Genomic DNA, 20541 nt, shown 5'->3' with positions numbered 1-20541 from the left:
TCTTTTGAGGAATTGGAGTACTATAGTCCTCTTAAGCTTGTCCCCCAACCCATTGACATTCCAGCTAAGCAGCTTGACACTCTTATCCCACTTCATAGCCATTCCCAAAATTGATGCAAAACTGTCGTCCACGCGGCATGCCACGTCGCTCCATCTCACAAGGATCGCGTGCACGTGACCAAATAACACTCCCGCCCCCCCTAAACTTGTCCCTAACAGCCCCATGCCCCCCCTGAAACTTTAGCACCCCCTCCTCCCGTCCCTCCCTGCTGTGTAGGTTTACAACTACCCACATCCCCCAACTAGCAGAGCGCCTTTCGCCCTAAACAAAAAGGGGAGGGAAAATCCCTTCCCTCTACAAACTTATTAGTGAGGCGTGCACTAGCGCCAACTCCTGCCGAAGAGCGCCTCCCCCGCATCAACACATATACCTTCCCCAGCCCATGCGTGCCTGCCACCACAATTGTCTCGATGTCCCCCACTACCTGGACCCACCCCTTTTTTAGGGTTGCATTAAGTGTCAGCGGCCAATAGGGCCTACCTCCCACATCAAGAAGTCAATTAGGTCCCCAACCCCTCCATGGTAGAGGCAGTCCACAACGCATCCCCGAGAGGCCGTCCCCCACACCCACCACCTCGCCCCGGGCACATCCTCCCTTCAGTATTTTAGAATAAATCATACTTTACAGTTCACTGTATAATTGTCCAGGGGAGGGGGGGGGGGGAGACTTACACTCCTCCACGCCTTCACCCCTCTGGTCTTTATATGCCAACCAGGACCGGGCTGCGGGATCTGGAGCGCCAGGAGCATTGACTCGATTTGTCCACCTCCGTCCGCCGACCTGAGGGGTCGGCGAGCTGGTCCGAGCCTCATCTCCGTGAGTCCTTGTCGCACCGGCCGATGACCGCGAAGGTCCCCTATCCAGCCAGTCCTGAACCTCCGAAGGCGCAGTGAAGAAGAAGGATCTACTGCCATCGATGACTTTGAGCTTCGCTGGGAAGAACATCATATATTTGATGCCCCTCTCCCGCAGCGCCGCCTTCACCCCTTCAAAGGATTGTCGCTCCATTTGCACCTTGAGCGTGAAGTCGGGAAAGAATCTGATCGTCGCATTGACATACTGTATGTCCCCCTTTTGTCTCGCGGCCTGGAGGATTGCGTCCCGATCCCTGTAGTTGAGGATCCGTGCGATAATAGTTCGCGGCGGGGCTCCGGGTTTAGGCCTAGGGACTGGTGCGCGGTGAGCCCTTTCAACTGAGAACATGGCGGAGAGTCGCTTTGGTTTCAGGCTGTTGAGGATTAAGTCCTCGAGGAACAGGTCCACACTAGGCCCTTTTGAACCTTCTGGAACACCCACTACCCGTACGTTGTTCCTCCGGACCCTCCCTTCCTGATCCTCCAGTTTCAAGGCCACCTGTCTGTGCTGGTGGACAAGCTCGTTCACTCTCTGTTCAATTTTGTTGGAGGAGGCCTTGAGTTCCGCGATGTCCATTTCGTTAGTTCTGGCCTCATCCAAGGTTTTGTTAAGATCTGTACGCAGAAGGTTCATTTCAACGGACATTTTATCGATTTTAGTCTCAAGGGTAGTCCCCAGGGTCTGTATGGCGGACATAATGGCCGTCAAGGAGGGCTCCGCCGCCCCCTCTCGCTCCCCCGTCGTTCCCTCTGTCTGGGGGGGTCGGCCTCGGGAGCGCATACTTGTCAAGCTTGTTTCTTTGGGCCGCCGCCGCTCCCTTGGGCCTCATGTTAAAATATCGGGTGAAACCACCAACTACCAGAGCGATTCGCGACCTAGGCCCACTCTCCAGCGACGCTCCACTGGCCGGCCACTACCGCACACCGTCTGTTTCTGCGATATCTCCGTGCCCTGCCGAGCCGCCCAGCTGTAGTGGGTCTGTGTAGTCGGACCGCTGTGCGCCGGCCAGTTCCTCCCTGCGATTCAGCCGCCCCCGGGATACCGTCGAGCCCGTCCGATGGAACAGGGGGGGGGGGTGGCCCCTCGGACCAGAAGCCCACTTGACGGGGTTCCTCTGCTGATATGCCCAGTACCAGCAGTCCGAGTCCAGTGGCCCTTCCCTAGGGCCAGTAGGTTGGGTGTTCCACTTCAATGTTAACTGGGGAGAGGCTCATGGGTAGCCCAGCTCAGCTTCACTCGTGGCCCCGAGAGCCTGCTCCGCCGGTCCTCTGCCTCCACATCAGCTGGGCGTGCAGAGGTGGGGCTCCAGGGGCCACCGTTCAGTTCCGACGAGGAACTCCTCCCCCGGGCGTCCCCCGCCGTCCACCGATTATGTGCCCTCACCTCTGCCTCCTCGGATCTGCCGCTTGTGTGGTGGGCCCGCCCGGGCACCTCGCCGCCACTCCCGCCGTCGCGTGAAAGGCAGCACTCCGCAGCCCAAAGCAGTCACCTGCCCCCGATCTCACCAGGGCCGCGTCCGCCTCCGATGCCTGAAACGTCAGCGCCACGATGCCCGCTGCAGGCTTCCGGGCAGGCCGCCGAGCCGGGACGTTGCGTGAGCTCCCGTGCACGCCTCCACGCCGCTCCCGTGCGCCGCCGGCTCCAAGGCCGTAACTTTGCGGCGGAGGCGTCTTTCACTCCCGGGGACAGAGGATGCAGAAGAGCTATTCCCCACAAGGATTTCGGTGTGGAGTTGCCGTTCCGCATGGGCGAGGTTAGACGGATATTGCCGGGGAGAGGTGCCGCTCCGACGGAGCGCTACACTAAGCGGCCATCTTCGCTGGCGCCTAGCCACGCCCCCCCCTAAGCCTCATTTTCATCCACAGTGATGGAGGCGGTAAGACAACAAATCAGAAAGAAAAACCACCCCCAATGGGCTACGAAGGAGGAGATGCTCTGCCGTAAACATAATAATCGTTTTAGGAAGATGTTTTCACAATTTGGAGTTCCTCATACTATTATACCCCCCAGATCACGCTGCCATAGGCCACCTTGGATCATTTACATTGCTTACAGATTATCCCCTGAAGAAGGGCCGATGGGGCCTGAAATGCATTGGGCGGTTTTCTTGAAAGAATAATTCTGTGGACATAAAGAATGAAAGTTAATTCGTGATTGGAACAGATTAAATGTGTTCACGCAATAAGAACATTGGTTGATGTTTGAAACTGTTTTATTATTTGCTGTTTTGTCACATTAAATGTTTTTGAGTTCACCAGAACTATTGTTACTTTATGCTGACAAACTTAGTATAGCAACAGCTTTCAAGCAACAGCGCAGAGAGGTCAGGTTGCACAACCTGAATTATGTAGTACATGTTTCATGACCCATCTAGACAGCGTGTCAGCCCCTGTAGCACGCCGGATTTTTCTTTTTCCAAAAATATTGAACCAAGTGTTTTTCAAAAATAGGAGTGCTCCTTTATATCACTAACAGGATTTGCTTGCTGGGGAGACATAACCAGGCCCTATGGGATACCTCTAAAGGAGCCCCCCAGTACATGGTATAAAGCAACTAACACTGGCATCGGTGTAGGTGCATGATTCCAACATGTTTGATCCCAAACATTAATAGGTTCGGGGAAGCCAGGAGTAGTTGGACATCTTGTGTTTACCAGTGTCCACTAGACACCTTAAAATGGCTTCCCCACATGTACAAAGCCCAGAGAATGGAGTCTGGGGTTTGTAGGGGTGCATCTGTTCATGCAGGAGCACCCTCACACTTAGGGTCATGTACCCTGCTCTTGAGCTGAAGGGCCTAACTCAGGAGTGACTTATAAGGCTTAAGTGCAGTGACCGGCATAGAAGGTAAACTTTATGTCTGTGGTGAAAGATGCATGCACCATTTCACAAAGGCTGCAATCCAGGCATGTAGACCCAGTTTACATGGGCTCCCATGGGTGGCATTATACATGCTGCAGTCTAAGAGAGACTCTTGGTGTACCAATGCCCTGGGTACCTTAGTACCATCTACTAGGGACTTACGGGGTACACCAGTATGCCAATTGTTCCGTGTACAAAATTACTTACCAGTAAACGTAGAGGAGAGAGCACAGACACTGGGGTCCTGGTTAGCAGGATTACAGTGTACTACAGTCTAAACACACTGACACCAGGCAAAAAGTGGGGGCAGCCATGTCAGAAAGATCCTACTTTCCTACAAATCAAAGCTGCCTGGACATCACTGGAAAAGACAGTTGACACAAGCCAAATGTGCCTTCACAGAGCCACAGAGGTACCCATTGCCAAAGACACAGAATTGGAGGTGTCAAAACATGCTTTCATAACTTGTATAGAGGAGTTCTGCCCATCTCGAACTACCTCAGCAAAGTGGTCTTCAAGATGGGGAGGAAGATTTGAGACCACCATTGTTGCTACATATCCAATAGAGCCTGTGTGTAACTCCCCAGCAAGCAAGCCACATTGAGGAAAAGGAGTGCTAGGCTGCTGTCCGAATAGACCTTCTTACCCAGTTCCTCCTGGTTTTTTTTTTTTTACAGTCTGGAAAAGACATTAGTGAAAACTTCAGACTTTGCTTAGTGCATGAGGAGGTCTGCACAACCACGCTTTCTGGAGATAGGTGACAGGACAAGAACAGATACCTTACTGTCCGGCAACACCTACCAATTAATCTATTCAGTGAGGTAACAGCCGTGGGTTTTTTCCATGCATACATGACTGGGTTCATACGTGCCTTGTTAAAGGGCAGTGCCATCTCGGAAGGGCAGAAGTTGTTGCAGAAGCTCTGATCTGTCTCAACAGAAAGCAAAGGAATCTCAAACATGTTAGCAGCTTTCCTCAAAACAGCAAGAATTTACCTTTTAACTTTCCTCCTCAATAATTCATTGAGCTTCCCTCCTGGATCTCAAACATATAGTCTTGGCTTAGGTATAGGCTGTTAGAAGGTGGGTTTGCCAGAGTCTGAGCTGTGGCCACTGATGTCGGTGGCGCTGGGAATGGCGCAAGCATCAGAAGTAGGTAAACTGGCGAAGGATTCGGAACCAGGAAGTTTCCCAACTGCACTAGAACTATAACAACAAGCTGGGAGGAATCTAAAAGGAGTACCAAAAGGTCCCAATTAGATTTAAGACACACCCTTCAATAAGTTAAATGTTACTGAAGTTTTGGTGGGTCTTCCTTGACTTACTGCCAAAGGCCGCCTTGGGTGCAATTCAGCAAGAAAGTGGCCCATTGGTTTACTTTCTTGTGGAGCGGATTCCTGTTTCTGAGGAGCATTTCAACAGTGACTGGTGCATCTTTTGCTGAGCAAAAGAGAGCATTACTAGCAGCTATGTTTAAAAAATAAAAAGGCAGAAAAACAAGGTATACATTTCCAAACCAACAGTATGGCAGCAAAGTAAAAAGCAAGCAAATCTACAACACATATATAGCAAACTGGTACTACAACCCAAATGGAGGGCCAATGGTGGCATGACAACATGGCAGCAAGTTAATCAGTATCAAATGAATTCACGCAGATTAAATACCTGCAATGTTTCAGCAATGTCTTCATTTCCATTGTCTAATGAGATGTCAAAAGCGGTCTTGCAAAATTTACTTTGTGCATGAACATCAGCTCCATATTTGATCAAGAGTTCCACCACATCGCTGTGATTATGCTCTGTAGCCCAATGAAGAGCGGTCATCTTCAGCATGTCTTTAGCATTGATATCTGCACCATGCTACACAAAGACATTAAATACAGTGAAAAGGTAGATCGATAAGAATGGTTTGAAATAACAGTCTATTTACATCACATCTTTCTTTTCAACAATTTTTTTTTGGAGCACATCGAAGTTCAGAGTTATTTTGTGCCACTTTGCTGATGTGCCTTCCACACATCAAATTACTCATAGATTATTGGCTAGCTGCACTCTCCATAGTGGACATACTCTCCCTTTAAGAAATACTTATTTTAATTCTGTTAGTTCAATATTTATTGATGGTTGCGTTATTTTTATTGATGGTTTCGTTATTTTTATCATCTCATTTTCTTAGGGTTTACTTGAATTAACAAAAATGTCCCATGTTTTATTATTCAGTATGCATTGTGAAACTGAATCTAAACTGAGTATTAAAATATTTGAAGCATCGCCAGGTCTTTGTCAGAAGGGATAACCTTAATTCAAGTTAATAGCTATACATTTAAAATTATTTTTTTATTGGACTCAAAATCTTTAATCGTTCTTCTGACCCTTTCCTCTATTCACCCTCTCAAATGTGAACAAATCTTCTTTATTTTTATGAACTACATTGAGGGTAAACTGAAAGACAATCAGTTGTAATATTCCCATATTGAGCCCGGATACAGTCCCTCTTTCACTGCATACTGAAAATGCCTACCTTTGACGAAACAAGTGCTATGCCTTGGTTGAAATACATTAGACCTGAACTTCCAGAATTATGGTCACCCTCTAATATCATTCAGAAGGAGGACTGCTCTATTACTAAACACAAGTATTACCTTCAAGTCCACTGCGAAAACGTAAACCACATTACTTCAACCAATACACGCCTAGCATTACCTTTGTAATAAAATAATCAGGAGCTTGTGAGCAATATCTCAAAATTATTCATACACCATGAAAAAGATCCTTCTACACTAGGTTTAGACAGTGGTTTTTATACCACTTCCTTGTCAATTTTCCTAATTGATTTAAGATCCTGCCTATGAGAGGACACAGACATGCTCCTTATTTTGCTTGTTTTACAAATTTCCCAGTAAATGGTGGTTAATTCCTTTGGTTAGACTTCTCTATTATGAGTAACGGATGCCTTAATTGTGTGCTATTTAATAGTTCAGTTTTTCATTTTCAGCTGCAATTTAAAATTAGCTTAGAAGATTCCCTTGAAACAGATAGAAGTATAGCAAAATAACTGCAACTTTTAGCTGATTTCTGCAGTGGTTATATGACATTTGTATTAATTTATTTTAGTTTTGAATATACTTGGGAGTGCATCATCATGCTGGAATCCCAGGATTTTATTTTTCGGATTACTTTTTAGAAATTTTATATCAACTAGGATCAAACATACGGTCTATTGAATTTGCCTGTGCTATTAGCCTGAATGTACACGTTACTACTTGTGTAACGATAAACCTGTTAGTGATAGATTCCTTACCTTAGAATATCCCCAGGCGTCAGACTGGATCCGGAAAGTTTTTGTAGCAGTACCACTGCACGTCAGCAGGTGGCGTCGTGTGGCTCCGCGTCCGTCACTGGCGTCGCAAGCGCCGAGATGACGTCACGGAGACTACTTAGGCGCCACCCATGCCCCGCTGACGTCAGTTCTGTACACGACTTTCCGCGCCAGGAACGCAGAGCCATGCAAGAAACTGACCACTGGTGCCACGAAACTAGGGCCCTGAAAGGGGGATGACCTTAACCCTAGAATCAGTTCGCAGAATGGGGAGGATGGGTGGAGTAAGGAATCTATCATTAACTAATGTCTCTTACAGATATATTGCTACACAAGTAGTAACGTGTGCAACTGAAAGAGACACGTTAGTGATAGATTCCTTACCTTACAATAGATTCCCCAGCAATACCAACCCCAGTGGTGGGTCTGCGAATAGATTACACCAGAAAGTCACGGAGAACAGAACCGGACTGTCAAGGCAGTAATGCTTGGTAAACGTGTGCAGCAAGGCCCACGTAGCTGCTTGACAACTTTCCTGCAAGGGAACATCACGTCCCAAGGCAGTAGTGGCTGCAGTCGCCCTGATAGAATGGGCACGTAGCCCCACAGGAGGCTCCTTCTTAGCCAAGGAGTAACATGCTTTGATGCACAGAACGACCCACTGAGAGATGGTCCGTTTGTGCACAGCCCGTCCTTTTTTGGCACCCACGTAGCCAACAAAGAGCTGGTCATCCACCCGGAACTGCTGTGTACGCTTCAGATAGAATGCGAGCGCACGTTTTGGGTCCAGATGGTGGAGCCTCTCCTCCTCCCTTGAAGGATGCGGTGGCGGAAAGAAGGTGGGCAAAGTGATGGTCTGCCCGATGTGGAAGGGCGTGACAACCTTTGGCAAGAAAGAAGGACGGGTCCTTAAAACCACCTTGTCCGGATGAATGGAAAGGAAAGAGGGCTTGGAATAAAGAGCCTGGAGCTCACTCATCCTTCTGGCAGAGGTGATAGCTACCAGGAAAGCTTAAGAGTGAGAAGACGCAAAGGACAGGGATGAAGGGGCTCGAAGGGAGCGCACATCAGATACGTCAAGACAAGGTTTAAGTCCCACTAAGGCATTATGAACGGCACCGGAGGAAACGTGTGCGTAATGCTTTTCAAGAAACGGTTAACAACCGGGGACTTAAAAAGAGAAGGCTGATCTGGAAGCCGTAAAAAGGCGGAGATGGCAGAAAGATAACCTTTGATAGTGCCCAGAGCAGAGCCCTGCTAGGCCAAAGAAAGAAGGAACAGAAGGACTTCAGAAAGAGGGGCAGAAAGGGGATCCACAGCCTTTGCTGTGCACCATGCCACAAACCTGTTCCACCTGCAGGCATATACCGTTTTAGTGGAGGGACGCCTGGCTGCCAGAATGAGATGACAGACTTCCCGAAGAGGCAGTCGGATCGGGGGAGCGGTCGCCATGCTGAGTAGCTCGGGATACCAGTATCTTCATGCCCAATCCGGAGCCACAAGGATGACTTGGGCCCGGTCGCGCCGAATCTTCTTCAGCACTCTGGGCAGAAGTGGTATAGGCGGAAAGGAGTACAACAGACCGCAACTCCACTCGTGACGAAAAGCGTCGCCGAGCGAGTGCCGCCTTGGAAATTTCAACGCACAGAACTGATGACATTGCGCGTTCTCTTCGGTGGAGAATAGATCTAACCAAGGCTCTCCCCACTGCTGAAAAAGACCTTGGGCCACGTCAGAGTTCAGACGTCATTCGTGATCCATCAAGCACCGGCGGCTGAGTTAGTCCGCCCTGGCGGGCATATAACCTGCCAGGTGTTGAACCACCAAGGTAATGCCTTGATGTTCCACCCATGTCCAGAGGCGCAGAGCCTCCTGACATAGGGTCCAGGACCCCGCCCCACCCTGTTTGTTGCAATACCACATGGCGGTAGTGTTGTCCGTGAACACCTGCACCACACTTCCCCGGACAGAGGGAAGGAATGCCTTCAGTGCAAGACAGACACGGATATGGAGCCCGAACTCCGCCGGAGACCAGAGACCTCTGATCTCCACCTCTCCCAAGTGGCCGCCCCATCCCAGGAGGGACGCATCCGCCACCACTGTGTGCTCCGGTTGGGGAAGGCAGAGGGATCTGCCATTGAGCCAATCGCAATTCGTGAGCCACCACTGCAGGTGTCGTGCAGTGCCCTCCGAGATCTGGACATGATCGGACAGGTTGCCCTGATGCTGCGCCCACTGGAACTTCAGGTCCCACTGCAGAGCCCGCATATGCCATCTGGCATGTAGCACTAGCAGGATGCAGGCGGCCATCAGGCCCAGAAGCCGGAGGGTCATCCTGACTGAAACCCGGGACAGAGGCTGAAAGATCGGAATCAGAGCCTGAATATCCCCCTCGCTGCTCGGGAGGATAAACCCGAAACAACGTTGAATCCTGAACCGCTCCGATGAAGGGGAGCTTCCGAGAGGGACTCAGGTGCGACTTCGGCACGTTGATGGAGAACCCCAGCAAATGCAGGAGGTCGGCCGTAGTCTGAAGGTGGTTGACGACTGCCTGGGGCGAGCCCGCCTTCAACCAGTCGTCGAGGTAAGGGAAGACTGACACCCCCGACCTGCGCAGATGAGCTGCGACCACCGGCATCACTTTCGTAAACACCCAAGGGGCGCTGGTAAGGCCGAAGGGGAGCACGGCAAACTGAAAATGCTCCCGGCCTGCCGTGAACCGCAGGTAACGACGGTGGGCCGGCAGGACGGGGATGGGAAAATATGCGTCCTGCAAGTCCAACGCTACCATCCATCCACAGGGTCGAGGGCAGCCATTTGAACTTCTCCTTCCGGAGGAAGCGACTGACGTTCCAGTGGTCCAAGATGGGGGCGCAGGCCCCCTTTGTCCTTCTTGGGGACCAGAAAGTAGTGGGAATAACAACCACTCCCAAAAAGTGACTAAGGTACGTGCTCTATCCGGATCTGCGCTTGCTGGCGCGGAAAAAGAAAGAACTGACGTCAGCGCGCAGTGGTGGCGCCCAAGTAGTCTCCATGACGTCATCTCGGCGCTTGCGACGCCAGCGACGGACGCGGAGCCGCACGACCCCTCCTGCGGACGCGCAGGGGTACTGCTACAAAAACTTTCCGGATCCAGTTGGACGCTTGGGGATATTCTAAGGTAAGGAATCTATCACTAACGTGTCTCTTTTTCAGATAAACTCAAAATTAATTATTCTTCAGATACTTGTCAAACATTCATTCTGCATTTATTATTGATTGTGTCATCTTCCTTTCACCTTCCCTATAGTTAACTGTAGTAACCGGTCTCTTCTGGTCACATGATACCAGTGTCTTTTCAAACTAATGTATTATTTTCCTTAATAGAAAACATGAAGTCTACGAGTTCCACCCCGCCCAATTTATACATTACTACTAGATTCATGTTTCTTTTATGTCCTCTTTTAATTGGCTGCTTAACCTAAGAATAATATGGTATAGTTTATGTTTCAATGCAAAAAAGACAATAGTGAATTAAAAATATCTAGTCCTTTTGTGTTAGACCCATCTTATACTTTCCTTATTGTTCATTCACACGGGGGGGGGCCAAGGAGGGGCGCTTGCACCCCCCCTGGATCACCCGGCCCGCCGTACTGGTGCCATGGTGCGGGTGCCATTCTTTTTTGTAACACTGTCCCTGCTCTTGCCGTGACACTAGATTGGATGGAGCTTTTAATTTTGTGAACAGGCCTCTTCATTATATATTTTAGACCAGCAGCACCAAATCCCTATCATGACATCATGACGAGTGCTGCGCCACCTATCTTATGCTGTAAAGAACCGCGCATAAGGTCAAGGACAGCCCCCCTCAGTGGTGTTTGTCTACCTGCTTGATAAGCGGGAAAACTGCTGCTGATCGGCAAGATCAAGAGAGAAGGTCCGGGCCTGCCTGTTCCCACAGCTTGAAGTAAGTCATAACCTGTTCTGTTTTCGGTCTCTGTCTAGCTCCTCACTTGCTGAAAACCATCACTCGTCTCCAAGAACTGCCTCTTACCCTCTCTTTCCTCTCCTTTGCTTCAATCGTTCCCCTGTGAAATCGATCTAAAAAGGAAGTAATAACTTTTGCTGGGAATGTCTTTTTCTGACATTTTCTAATCCAAAGTGCAGCCTCGGAATGGATGTTAGCACGATCTATGTGCACCCACTACACCAGACACTTTTTTAATGAAAATACCTGCCCGCTGGACACCTATATAGGGATTCCACTTTGAGAAGGTAATCTCACAGCAGAGCTATGAATGTACGTGGCAGTCACACCTGCTTCATAGAATGCTCAGTACAGCACTCTCTTCCGTACACCATGCGATATGTAAATATTTGCTTGAATGGCACTTAGGTGAATCTTTTTGACCTGACTATGGGAGCGTTTTAACCGGAGTCCTCGAAACAAGCGGCGCTTGCATTGTAAAAGGACGGAGTCCGGCTCTGAATAGACCTCGGTCCCATGCAGAGCAGCTCCACAGCGGCCAGGTGCACTTGGGGACATGTGGAGGCTTCGGAGGCAATGCGCCTAGACGTCCCGATGGTCAAGGGAGGCTGGCGACCTAGCACCCTGGCTTTCACCCTCACCCCCTGGGGATAGGGTGTCCAGTAATGCGTATTTAAAGCCGTGGCGTGGACGGGCCTTCAAGGCTGGGGTGTGGTGCACTGAGGGGGTGGGCACCTGATCTCGGCTCTCGTCCGTTGGGGCTGTGTGTGAGGGCCGGACCCGCCAGAGGGAAGCAGCGCCCAGGAAGGGACCTACTCAGAGCTCCAGCCAGCTATTGCCCTGGTACTGAGAGGGGACAGACACCTGTGTGAGGAATGCTTCCACCTCAGGGGGCAGGAGGCCAGGAAGGTGTGTGCTCTGAGCTCCTATCACAGTCCTGAACCAGAGGTTCTGGAGGGGGTGGGGGTTGTGTAAGGGGAGGAAAATGCCCTTGGCACTCCGTAGATGGTGAAGTGTGTGTGACAGGCATTCCAACCTCAGGGGACAGGAGGCCCGGATGAGGCTTGCTCAGAGCAGCTTCAGTAGCAAACAGACCTGGACACGAGGGGGTGACGGGCTTAGGGGGCAACTGCACCTAGCACCCTTAGCAGATGCTGCGTGTGAGGCCTGGACCAACTTGAGAACGGGAAAAGCAAGGAAAGAGCCAACTGAAAGTACTAACTATAGTGCTGTGCACAAACAAGAGCCTTGCAGCCAAAGGTGTGTGTGAGAAAAGTTCACCCCGTATTATGGAGCAGTCACCGGCCACTTAAGGGCACAGGGCCAGCCCCTGCTCCACCTGACTGCAACAGTGCCCCGGGTAGGAAAAACATATATACCACACTGTCTGGAGAAGTTTGAACGCATTCGAGTATGTCAAGACATTATACTTAATAGGCAGCCACCACTATCACGTCCTGGTCGGATCCATCCATCTGCCAATAACCGCCACCTGCCTGCCTCCCTCTAAGCTCCCATCCACCTGTCTGCCTCTACCCTCCCATCCACCTGCCTCCTTTAAGCTCTCATCCACCTGCCTGCATCTAAGCTCTCATCCACCTGCCTGTGTGTAAGCTCCCATCCTGCTGCCTCCTCTAAGCTTCCACCCACCTGCCTCTAACCTGCTATCCACCTGCCTGTCTCCCATTCACCTGCCTCTTCTAACCTCCCACCCATTTGCCAGCCTTTAACCTACCATCCACCTGCCTGCAAGCTCCCATCAACCTACCTGTCTCCCATCCACCCTTTTACTATTTGTTTACCACTCTCGACTGATGACCAACCCGCTGTTATTTTGTTTTTTTTTATTTTATTTATTTAAATGTGTGCTGCATACACACGACTGTGCATGGACTGTTTGCTAGGTGCAATGCTCTATTGCCTCAGCCTCTTTGTATAAGATTATTGTTATGTTATGTTATAGGGAATTTATTGAGCGCACGTACACCAAAGGTCTCTTGGTGCTGAATTGGAAACTACCCCAGATGCAGTCTCTGTGGCTCTTTGCATACACCCGGATAAACAGGAGTGCACATGGTGTACATATTACACAGAATATCTATAGATGAAGAACACTTGTGGAGCTCAGCAGTGCCATGGAAGTAGCCTGTCAGTCACGTGGACAGGAATGACCTAGGAAGTGCAGAGAGCTTGGAAAATAGCAAGAGGTGCAATCAGAGCTACATGGCCCCACCTGGCACACATGTCGGAGGATGGTGATGACGTTAACATTTTGCCACCCACCGGAAAAATGTCTCTAGATGCCCATGCACATATATCAGACTCTCCTGGAATTCGCGATTTACCGCGAAATCGGCCCTTTTGTAAAAATGCCGCGATTTTTACAAAAGTGCCCACGAAATTGAAGGAATGCGTCTGGAATAGATTATCGTATGAAATACCACTTTTTGTCGTATTTCATACGATAATAATCTATGGTTTGTTTGTTTTCAGTTTATAGTAAAGCATTACATGGCATAACATAACATAACATAACATAAATGGCACTGTTATAGCAGAAGACTGATTTAAACTTTATGCTTATTAACAATATCTGCCCCATTTCTTAGACTCACGCTCTCACCAACTTAATTATCCTCTTATCTAAATCCTTCATCCCCAGATAAGCAACACATTTTTATTTGAAAACACTCCTTCAGACTAAGATGCGATTTCTTCCTCATTCCAGGTTTCCAAGTTAAAGATCCCGAATGTAGTGTATTAGTGTTTGGAGTTAGTTCTGAGTAACTTTATACTGTTGAAGTTGTATACATCACTTGGCTTCTGAGGGTAAGAGGAGAGGCCGTTGCCAGCAGAGCACACTATGCATGCTTACCACCATCACCCGACAGTCTGGTCTTACTAAAGTGGCCTGTCATGGAAGTTTCAGGGACAATGAACTGGGCCACAGCGGAGTGTTCCCTGGTTTAATGTTATAAACATGGCGGGTATTGTGAGAGCAGCTCAGTGTCATGTTGCTCTGCCAGACGACATTCGTTTAGAGGGAATTCAGCATCTTCGCAGAGTTTTTTAAAGGGTAGATGTTGCCACAGGATAATGTTTCAACCAGTGCAACACATGTTCTGTCCGGCGTGACTAAGAGAAGCGACTGACTGTAAAGTATACGCAGAAAGGGAATTGCGGTGAAAAGTAATTTATTGAACTGGATGCCAACACAGCATGAGGAGAAAGGGAGCTGACAGGAGGAGCGTCTGGGGTGGCAGGTCAGCAGCTGGCGTCTGTCAACATTCCAGAACGCTCAGCTGATGACGGGAGTGAGGGGTGGGGTACAGGTGGAGAAAGGGGACAAACTGTGATGCAATCACAACACTCTGATGTTGAAAAGAAACACATTTTGATGCTCCTCAAGCATGTTCTCCAGTACATGAAAAATAAAACAGAATTAAGAATCAGAAATGTCTTCTCCCTCGGGCGAAATACGTGCAGTTACCCCAGACTTTCCGTCCATGCTTATTTGGTTGGACTTATTTGCTTTTTAAGCAGGCGCTCTGATTTCAGTATATTGTTCAGTTGCCCTTTACATCTTTTGAATCAAGGAGCTTTTTTTTTGTTGCTTTTTTCACACAGTTCCTCCATTACAATTTCCCGTAGCTGTGGAAAAGTTTAAGGAGGAAGGTGAGGGAGAACGCTTGGTATAATCATGTATTGGCCCTTCAGGCAATAATTTTTGTTACTACATCAGTGGCTCCTACATTCTATTTGGTTGTTGACCTGCCCCACTGTTATTGGTGCCTTTTCTGCTCCAGCTTTTCAAAACAGCTTGGAAGTTGAGGGGTAATTCTAGAACTGTTGCTCTTTACATTCAGTTGTCCAGACAACCATCAATGGTGTCTAGATGTTCTCGCCATTTGACACTTTTTGCTACTTGATGTCAAGTGAAAGGACTGCATTTCTATTCCTGTAATCCATATAATATATTGGAATGGCAACATTTAACAATGGTTGAGGGCAGCCATTCCTCTACTGCAGCCCAGAATGAGGTTGAGCTGTCTAGTGGCACTCACCTGTGCTTTGGGGACTGGTATCTAAACATTTTCAAGAGTTGCTCGTAGCACCGATCTCAGCCTTGTGAAGAGGAGACTGAGCTTGCCTGAGTTGTGACTTTCACTCACTCTGGCCCCGAGGGAAACACTCCTCTTGGCCCTCAGGTGTAGCACATTCTGGATGGGTCCAGGAGGCAGCGGCGCCCCAGCAGGGGTGCATACATGGGTGGTAGAACACCCCAGGGAGAAATAGAGCCCCCCTCTCACGAGGTGCAGATTGGACACTTTAAACATGCCTATTTCACAGTGGAGTATTTTGGTAAATCAGTTTCTCGAGTATTGCTATCTTTCATAGATTTACATGCTTGAATCATCCCGGAAGTCCCACGGTATCTTTAAGAAATCAGTAAATGCGATAACTATGGGCAAGAATGGAATGAAAAAACAGTGCCATAGCCTATCCATATCGTTTTGTAAAAATAACTAAACTTGAACTATAACCAATCAGGCAACAATACCATGTGGAATCTTCCCAAGAGAGACAGAGTCTGTAGGAGGCTGGCATAGTATATGTGACTAAACAAAGAAAGATAGAGTATTCCTTATAAACTCATTCTTGACGAATGGCAAGCCCTAATAAGATTAAAAAGGATTTCACCATAAAGCATGCTGATAAAGGCGGAGGAATTGTGGTCCAACAAACATTAGCTTGTGAAGCTAAAGTACAATGACAATTGTCTAACAATAACCGTTATATCTTACTGAGATCCAATCCATTGACTGAAATCCAAAAGCTGGTGCTTGATGTTACCGCAAAAGCAAAGAATCTTGGCTTCCTAAGTACACACGAGCTTGAATTTTTAAACAATAAGACTCCAAGGACCCCAGTCCTTTACACTTTGCCGAAAATGCACAAGAGTCTATTGTATCCTCCTGGTAGACCAACTGTATCCAGTGGCGGGTCAATTCTCGAGCCCCTACGTAAATACAATGATGCATTTAAAAAAAACACCTGCAGCTACGTAGGAGATAGTAGTGATAGGATTGTGCAGATTGAGCATACTAACTTTGACCCAGGGGTGAATCTGTTAGTGTGCCTGGATTCTAAATCCTTGTGCACCAACATTTCCAAATTACAAGGAATAAAGGTGATAAGAGGTCTTGAACTCCAGATTGGGTCCAGTGATTGTTCCAACCGAATTCTTAATTGAACTTCTTACGATTTCATCAACCCAAAATTATTTTGAATTTGTAAACCCCTTCTTTGACAATGTGCGCCACTGGCGGTACTACATCGATGACATCTTTATCTGGAAGGGCAATGAGGCATCTTTATCTGGCTTCATTAAATGGCCGAACTCTTGCTCAGCAGATCTAAGATTCACTTTGAATTTTAAAAATGAAACAATTGACTTCCTGGACTTTGCAATCATGTCCCATGATGACAAATTGGCAACTAAATTGTACACCAAACCAACGGCTCAGAACACGGTACTTCAGTACCAAAGCTACCATCCTAAGGGTCTGAAGGAAGCATTGCCCTTTGGTCAGTTTCTTCGGATTAGAAGAAACTGCAAATTCAGAAGTGACTACGTCCGTGACACTAAGATGCTTAAATAGAGAGTGGTATAACCACTGAATTTCTATTGACTCCACGCCCTAAAAAAACCTATGGATAGGGCAGGCTACGCAACTACTTTTTGCACCCAGAGTAATGCCATTAGTGAAATTGTGAAAAAACATTGGCCCTTGGTTAGGTCGATTGGTATTGCTGATGACCTGTGTTGGAAACGCCCACTCCCACTCCGCAGGGTGGTGGTGGACTCCCCGAACACACTGTGGTAGCTTGGCTCGAGTGGTCAGGAAACAGGCGCAGTGCTAAGCATACAATATACCCATACAATAACCATGCGTGCATCCGTTCCAAAAACGACTCTACACCGTAAAAATTATGAAAATATTCTTTCTTTATCTTTTTCTCTTAGTTGCTGATTGGAAAAATAAATAGGTCAATCACAATATACAAGTTCCAATTAGTGCAGGTCAAATAAATATTGGCTGTTTGATGAAATAAATAGGGGTGATCATAAATAACAGGGCATAAATACAAGTGCAATATATACAGACAATTAAATACTTTGAGGCAATAAATACTGTACCAATAAATATTGTACACCAACAAGTCCTGTGGACCTATAAATATAGTGCAGCAATAAATAGGTAAAAACTCAATAAATACAGTACCCCCAATAAATAATTAAAAGTATACAGCAACACTCATGTAATCAGATGACACTTCAATTCTTAAGGGCTGATTTGGCCCAGGCACAGCTTGTAGGGTTGTGGAAGGCTTGAGGGGGGCTACTCCCTGGCTGGGACAAGGCTGAGGCCTAAGCTGAGGTAGATCAAAGGGGGGGAATACCAGTGCCCTGGCTTTCTCTCTCCACACAACCTCTCTAGGTTAGTCCCAGTTCACCCCAGGCACAGTCAGGTTGGTTTCAGCACCTCCCTAGCCCCTTAGAGCAGTCTCTCAGGTCTCCACAGGGCCTTAGGCGCCCTCTACTCCACTTACTGCCCTTTTTCTGATGTTCCGACGCCGCTGGAGTCGTGTCGACGCCGTGAGGCGGTTCCGGTTCGGTCTTGGCGGCCTCGGCACAATGTCAGTTCTTTGACGACGCCGGTAGGCGGTTCCGGTCCGATGTCGGTGGCCTCGGTTCGATCTCGACCTCCGATTCGACGGCGTCGGGCAGTCTCCTCACGATGTCGACTTCGGGCGGCTCCGGTCCGATGGCGCTCTCGGCTCCGATGACGTCGGCCGGCCTGGCCTCGGTGTCGACTTCCGGCGACTCCGGGGTGCGATCCTCACCCCCGACCTCCGGTGCTCCTCCTCTCAGGTTCCGGGCGACTCCGGAGTGCGATCCTCACTCCCGACCTCCGGTGCTCCTCTACCTCGGTCTCCGACGACTCCGGAGGGCGGACTTCACTCCTCCGATGACGCCGCTCGCTCGACCTCGGTTCACTTCCTCCTCGACCTCTGGTATTCCTCTCGACCCCCGTCGGCGCCCTCTCACGACCTCAGGCGGCTCCGGGTACGACGTCTGCTACTTCAGTCAGCGCCGCTTCTCCACCTCGGGCTCCAGGTCTTCAGGCTACTCGACGCCGGACTCCAGGGAAACCAGGTCTCAGGTCAGAATCTTGCTGTTTTCTTGGTTCTAAGGCCTGTTCCTGCTGTCCAGGTCCTTAGGATGGTTTTCTTCTGTCTTCTTCCCACACAGGGCTATAGGCTGGGATCCATCAGTAGGGACAAGTATCAAGGGTGGGTTTATGGACCCCACTCCAGGCACAAGTTTCCACCCCTGCTGCTTCACTCCTTCCTCCTTCACTGTTGTGCTCCTCTCTCTTCACCAGTCAGGTGCCAACTGCCAGCTCCAACTGCCAACTGCCTCTCTTATCCTCCCAACATTCTAAACCGCCTCCAACGGTCACAGGGTTCTGGAAGCTCCTGGAATGTTCTGGAAGGTGCTGGTAGGTTCCAGTGGATGCTGGTGATGTCACAGGTGGCCACCATTTTGTGCTTCAGGCCCGCAGACAGAAGTTTCAGGGGTAGATAACATGGCTCCCTGAATCTGTAGCAACACGAAAAATGAAAACAACTGAGGGAAAAAGGGCCAAGTCCTACAACCTGTCATTGTTTTCCTTCAAGAGGGGGCGTAACATAAAGGATCACTTGGTACGTGCATGTGTATCCAAAATGAGTTCACTTGATTTAGCATCTACATGGGGACTAAAGAAAATTGTTGGACATTTCAAATGCGGTAGCTGCATTATGTGTGCATCTACAACGAATACTAAACTATTTTTACATGCCAACATTCTTCATAACTTGAGAGATCACACTAATTGTGATTCACAAAATGTGATGTATGCCTTTTGGTGCCTCTGTGACCTTAATTATGTGGTCCAGACAACTCAGAAAATTAAAACACTTTTGTCACACCACAAGTCGCATCCGGTGTCGTACCTTTTAATGCCCCCCTGGTGCCCCACTTTCTACAACAAGACCACCACGTCAATGAAATCCGATGGCAGATCATTGAACAAATACACAAACCCGCTGGGGGCGGTGACATTCAAATGCTGCTAAATTGCGCTGAATGCTGGTGGATCCTGAAATGTGACAGTACCAATAGCGGTCTAAACACACTGGAAGAACGTAACTCCGTTGTTTTGCATTAACATCCTATTATGTTGATTATTGTGAATATTCTACAGTCTCATCTAGTCATTGTTATCCTGTGGCATGTTTTGTATGAAATGAGTTACTTACCTGTAACTGCATTTATCCAGTATTGGTATCTTTCAAAGATTCACATGCATGAATCATTCCCCGTCCTCGAAGTGGGAGTCCCACAGTAACATAAATAAAGCAGTAATTACCAAGTCTCATAGGCGATCATGAAGAGAACCATGCATTTAGTAGCCTAACTAACTCATTTTCTAAAAAAGGACCAAACTTAAATATAACCAATCAGCAACCAGCACCCTCTAGAACCTTCCCAAGAGAGGCTGTGACCCTCACATTTTACAGCACAAGTGAGAAGAGTAATACTGTAGTGTCAGAGCAGCCTCTCCGGGGAAGAGGGTGGGTTGCATGTGAATATATGAAAGATACCAATACTGGATAACTGCAGTTCCAGGTACATAACTCATTTCTTATCCAGTATTGGGGTATCTTTCATAGAGGCACATGCTTGAATCAGAATAGTAAGCAGTTACATACATTTAGTAAGCACCTTAGTGGATGGTGGGTAGTGCCAATAATACTTCCCCATGTATTCACAAAAGGTCCATTTGTTGAAAGTGCTGGTGCAGAGTAAAAACATTTAAAAGGCATGTGCAATTAATATACATCTACTGTCTTCCAAGCATAATTAAATAACTTTCAAATTTATAGAATACACATCTTTACCATTTTCTATTGATATTGACAATAGAATAGAAGTCCTCTACTTAAAGAGGCTCACCTTAATGAAATAAGTTTCGTAGAACGGTCTGTTCCACGGCTGCGTCTGCCCGCTGTGTCGACTCCAGGCAGTAATGCTGCGTGAATGTATGCGCTGTTTTCCACGTTGCAGTTCTGCAGATCTTTTCCAGTGGCCACCAGCGAACATGGCAGCTAAAGTAAAGACTGCCCGTGTGGAGTGTGCTTTCACTGTTCTTGACAATGGTTTGCCAGCATTATCGAGGCAAAATTGAATTGTGGTTGCTATCCATCTAGCAATAAAAGTTTTAGAAACCGCAGTGCCCTGGCAGCCTTGCCCGTGGGCCACAAATTAGTCCTTTGCAGGTAGAATTTAAGACATCTTTTGATGTCTAAAGTATGCAGAGCTCGTTCGGCAGGCGTACAAGGATCCGGGAAGAAAGTCCTTAAAATG

The 20541-nt window shown here is 48.2% G+C and overlaps 1 protein-coding gene across 6 annotated transcripts in view; it reads right to left on the bottom strand.

The window, feature by feature from the left end:
- Window positions 1-20541, bottom strand: part of GABPB1 (GA binding protein transcription factor subunit beta 1) — a 600584-nt gene that overhangs the window by 435629 nt on the left and 144414 nt on the right. For 5 of the 6 annotated variants that reach the window (XM_085644252.1, XM_085644253.1, XM_085644254.1 and 2 more), the window contains exon 5: window positions 5443-5637. The exons of the other annotated variant lie outside the window; for it this stretch is intronic. In XM_085644252.1, coding sequence (XP_085500378.1) covers window positions 5443-5637 — 195 coding nt within the window. The remainder of the gene's footprint in view (window positions 1-5442; window positions 5638-20541) is intronic. 6 annotated transcript variants of the gene reach the window in all.

The sequence above is a fragment of the Triturus cristatus genome, chromosome 3_1 (genome assembly GCF_964204655.1).
Source record: "Triturus cristatus chromosome 3_1, aTriCri1.1, whole genome shotgun sequence".
NCBI lineage: Eukaryota > Metazoa > Chordata > Amphibia > Caudata > Salamandridae > Triturus > Triturus cristatus.
The sequence above is the reverse complement of the archived record's forward strand: the minus strand, read 5'-3'. Positions and strand labels throughout refer to the sequence as shown.